We start from the raw sequence: 4,786 nt of genomic DNA on the forward strand, positions 1-4,786 counted from the left end.
GTAGATCACCGCACACAGCAAGGGGTTAGAGCGGCCCAGTTCGAAATGCAGCAACTCAAAAGTCTGAAAGTACCTCCTTAGTCATCCAGGGTTTTTGGTTGGCCCGGGTGATAATGTTCTTAGTGATGCTGACGTCATCTGTGCACTTGTTGATGTAGGCTGACACAGTCATGGCGTACTCATCGATATTGATCTGGTCGTTGTAGGTGGCTGCTGCCTTGAACATCTCCCAGTCAGAGCACTCAAAACAGTCCTGAAGTGCCTCCATGGCCCCCTCAGTCCACATTCTCACCTGCTTCACTGTWGGTTTTGTTCTGATYAGCAGGGGCTTGTATGCAGGGATTAGCATAACAGATAGGTGGTCTGAAGAGCCAAGGTGGGGGCGGGGGGCTGCTCTGAATGCTTCTTTGATGTTGGTGTAGGCCAAGTCTAGAGTATTTTCTCCCCTAGTTGGAAAATCCACATACTGGTTRAAGTGAGGGAGAACAGTCTTCATATTGGCCTGGTTAAAATCCCCAGCAATGATGAAAACTCCCTCTGTGTGTGAGGATTGCAAATAGCTGATGGTCCGGTAGAGAATACTCATAGCCTCTTTAGTGTTAGCACTGGGGGGCACATATACGGCAGTGATGCTAACAACAGTAAACTCCCTGGGCAGGTATAATGGTCTGCAGTTAACAGTCAGAAGCTCGATGTCCGGGGAGCAATAACTGGCGACAGTCATGGCATTCTTACACCACTTGTTATTGATGTAGATACACAGCCCCCCTCCTCGGGTTTTACCGCTAAGAGCGCTGCTCCTGTCTGCACGGAATGTAGCGAGCCCCTCCAGGCTAACAACGTTGTCCGGAATGAAMGAGTTGAGCCATGTCTCCGTCAGAATGAGAGCGCARCAGTTCCTCAGCTCTCTCTTTGAATATAATTCTAGTTGCAGATGGTCTAYTTTGTTGTCCAGAGAGCGAACGTTGGAGAGGAAGATGGACGGAAGCGGCGGTCTGTGGGGGTTAGCGTTTAGCTTAGCTGTTAGTCCACTTCGACAGCCGCGCTTCCGCTGCCGGTCACACCGCCTTCGCTTTCTCCTCTTCCGGCTAGTGCTGCTGCGGGTCGCTGGGTCTTGCTTCCGTAGCACTCCGAGATCACGTAAACACTCCTGAGTATTCGTATTTATGATTTTGAAATCACTTGATGATCGTAATTTCAGCAGACGCTGGCGATCATATGCTAACTTACTGAGTGGGTGCAAAATTTGTAGCATTTTAGACGGCGTATTTTGCTCAAATACTCGCAAGTTGTCGAGAGCCCATGCAGCCGCAGCCATTAGGGCGCCGCCTCACAAGGTTATTAACTGTTATTACTGACAGGTTATTAACTGGTTATTACAGACAGATTATTATTAATCCTTATGTAATCCTGTTTACCTGAAGTTTAATCAGAATGTTCTCACTGGACCAGTTTGTATTTATTTGCCTGCAGTTGTTGAGTTTGAGCAGCAGGTGGAGCTGTTTCACCGTTTCACCATGTTTCACCATGTTTCACCACATCTAATGCTAACATGATCAGTGATCCATATTTTCCACCTGTTAATAGTTTTTATTGTTTAAACTCAACAGACCTGTTATTTGTAAATATTAACATTAACTCTTGAATCTAAAGTTCAGGTTTAATTCACTGATCTGACAGGAAGCAGCTTCAACTAAAACTTTAGCTCTTCTCTTACAGAAAGATAAAGACTGAATTTAAATGTGACAGTCAGCTGCAGCGCCACCTGCTGGTCATCAGAAGAAGACTTCTGCTGCTCAGGACCTGGACCCGTCTGGTCTCCAGGATGTGGGTTTGTGGTCTTACCCAGGTTTGTGTCAGCTCGAACCACCATCTGAACCTTCCCATCAGCCGTGTGCTTCAGGTGCAGCGTTCCCACACCTTTCTCTTTAAACTCCGCCTCCTTCTTGTAGAACAGTTTACACCTGGAGAGAAGGGAGGAGCTCAGTTTAGGAACAGATCAGGTGGTTTTTATAAAAACAGCTTCAGACGTACTTCTTGGAGTAAAAAGCGTCGTCCTCCTTCACTTCTTTCACCTCCGGTTTGGGCGGCTCCTCCGACTCCTCGTCTCCGTTTTCATCTGAAACATTAAATTAAATTAAATTAGGTCACTTCATCTGAAAGCCTCAGATTAAATGATTCTGGATTATTAATCTGTGGAACACACTGACCTGCAGGGTGGACCACCTCAGGTTTAGACCCACTCAGGGACAGTGGGGGGGTGGGTGCTGGACCCCCGAACAGAGTGCTGCTGAAGGAGGCAGGTTTGGACCCCAGTGAGCCCAGGACGGAGCGGTCCACCCTCTCCCCAAAGTTAAAGGTGACGGCGGTGGGCGGGGCCAGGCCCGAGCTCCTCTGAGCCGAGTCCTCCGTCGGCTTTTTACTGAAGGAGAACAAAGCAGCCGAAGGAGCCGAGGAGCTACTGGAGGAGGAGGAAGGAGCAGCTGCAGCGGCTGCAGGGGTCTTCTTCTCCTCAGAGACCCCCTCAGCGGAGCCRGCTCCGTGCTGCCGCTCGATGCTGGCCAGGTGTCGCTCATAATCCCTGAAGATGGGGTTGAGATCACACAGAGGGTTGTCGTTGACGTGTTTACTGATCCAGTCCCTCACAGAGCAGTTCAGAGCTGTCAGCTGACGCCGGTACTCCCTGTGGCTCGCAGGGGGGCTGGGGGCGGAGCCATTGGTCTGCTGGGGGCCCACGTCAGAGCAGGGGGGGCTGCAGGAGGAGGAGGAGGAGGAGGAGGAGGGCCCGTTGAACGTCACACCTGACAGGAAGAACACAGATGAGTGAGGATGAGGAGGAGAAGCCCCTCCCCCTCCTGCTGCAGCAACACAAGATCTGCCGAGTCCTGACTCACAGCTAAAACCTGCAGCTAAACAGCTAAAACCTGCTTCTAAACAGCTAAAACCTGCAGCTAAACAGCTAAAACCTGCAGCTAAACAGCTAAAACCTGCAGCTTAACAGCTAAAACCTGCAGCTTAACAGCTAAAACCTGCTTCTAAACAGCTAAAACTTGCAGCTTAACAGCTAAAAGCTTCAGCAGAGTGGCTCAGTATAAACGATGCGTTCACTGACATTAAGGAAGTATCAGAACTCACCAGCTGCAGCCGTAGACGCTGCAGGAGATGAGAAACCTCCGAACGACGAGCTGCTGGTCCCGTTGGTCAGACCACCAAAACCTTTGAAGCCTCCGGGGCTCCCGAATCCAGAGAAGGTGGGGGGACTCGCTGCCGCCGTGGTCAGTGAAAACCCTTTGAATCCCCTGAAAGCCCCGCCCCCATCACCCTGAAACACAGAGCAGGAAGCAGACCAGTTTGACAGTAGRTCTGAGAACTGGTCCAGGTACAGATGTTCCTGTGTTTACCTCTCCTCCAGTGTTTCTACGTTTGGCTTTCTTTATGGCTCGACCCTTCAGCACATCGTCACTGGCCACAGAAAACGTCCCGGCCTGAAGGAAGACCAAAGGTCAAAGGTCACGTCACCTTCACAGACCCTAACCTTCACCCAGAGCTCACCTCCTCTCCCTCRTCCTCCTGGTCCCAGTTCCTGTCCGTCAGCTCTTTGTCAGCAATCCTCTTTGCCATCCCACCTGGACCAATCAGGAGAGTTAACCAAGACAAACAGCCAATCAGCAGCTGGACAGTCTCAGGTAACTGTCTGCATCACGACCTTAAAGTCTGAGTTAAAGTTATTTTGTTTTTTAGCTCATGTTTTACTTGTTTAACTCAGTTTCTTCAGCTCTCAGCCTGAAGCTTTGTTTTAGTTTAAACACACTGAGATGTCAGCTGGATATTAGTGTGAAATATTATTTAAACTCAAGTGTTCAATTAACTGCCGGATAAACACAATAATAAGTGTAAACTAGTCGTAAAAATATATTAGTGTTAACTTTTTTTTATAAAACATGTTGAGAAGAGATCAACACTCCTCACTGTTTTATAAATAAACTGAMAACTTTAACAGGTGGATTAAAACTGATATTTGCTTTAAAAAGTAAGAACTACATAAATAAATCAGCAGATTTGTTRGTTTTTCTAGAAAAGCATATTTTAGGAGCTAAGCTAGCTGCTACATGCTAACCGTCAGACACCGGCTACATTTATTAACTTATATCCTGAATAAAACCAGATGACAGCTGAAACATACAGTAAGTTCACAGTTTGTAGATTAGATTAATAAACTTTTAACAACAGTTATGATCTCCAKCGGTTAACGCGTCCGTCCTGACCGGTGAGCTAAACACCGGTCAGCGCTCCTTTCACCGGGCCGCATGTTAGCAGCTAGCCGTCCGGTCCAGGAGCGAACGGTCCGGTCCGGTAAAAGAGAACCTGACAAACCTTTATTTGAAGCTAAAAGCTCCGTGGTCTGCCTCTGAAGGTCCGTCCAACAGATCCGGATSAAAACGAACCGTCCGAAACCGCGAGTCTGAACAGCTTCAACAGAACCAGCGCTCAGTTAGCAAACCGCCATTTGACACGGCTTCTTCGTTTCCGCCTGACCCTCAGAGCCCCGCCTCCCGGCGCATGCGCAGACTCACAGCACCGGCACCATGGGATTTGTAGTCCCTGAAAACACATTCCTCTTTTTAAGCTTTTTAAGATCGTCTGTTTACCACAGTTAGACTGCAGAGCTCATTATTAACATTATTTGTGCATTTCTTCTTTATAATATAATATAATATAATATAATATNATATAATATAATAAATTAGCTGGTCCAGAGCCAGCTGTAGAACCTGGATCAGGACTT

The 4,786-nt window shown here is 48.0% G+C and overlaps 1 protein-coding gene across 1 annotated transcript; it reads right to left on the bottom strand.

Annotated features, from left to right (window-relative positions):
- Positions 1-1,845: 1,845 nt before the first annotated feature.
- nup50 (nucleoporin 50) lies at positions 1,846-4,561 on the bottom strand (the record flags this gene model as incomplete). Its single annotated transcript, XM_014031762.1, is given in 7 exon segments — positions 1,846-1,964; positions 2,035-2,119; positions 2,211-2,801; positions 3,136-3,322; positions 3,402-3,485; positions 3,553-3,626; positions 4,375-4,561. Coding segments are annotated over 6 exon segments (1,135 nt in total), but the record flags the coding sequence as incomplete, so codon positions are not given.
- Between the last annotated feature and the right edge of the window lie 225 nt (positions 4,562-4,786).

The sequence above is a fragment of the Austrofundulus limnaeus genome, unplaced genomic scaffold, assembly GCF_001266775.1.
Source record: "Austrofundulus limnaeus strain Quisiro unplaced genomic scaffold, Austrofundulus_limnaeus-1.0 Scaffold1311, whole genome shotgun sequence".
Lineage (NCBI taxonomy): Eukaryota > Metazoa > Chordata > Actinopteri > Cyprinodontiformes > Rivulidae > Austrofundulus > Austrofundulus limnaeus.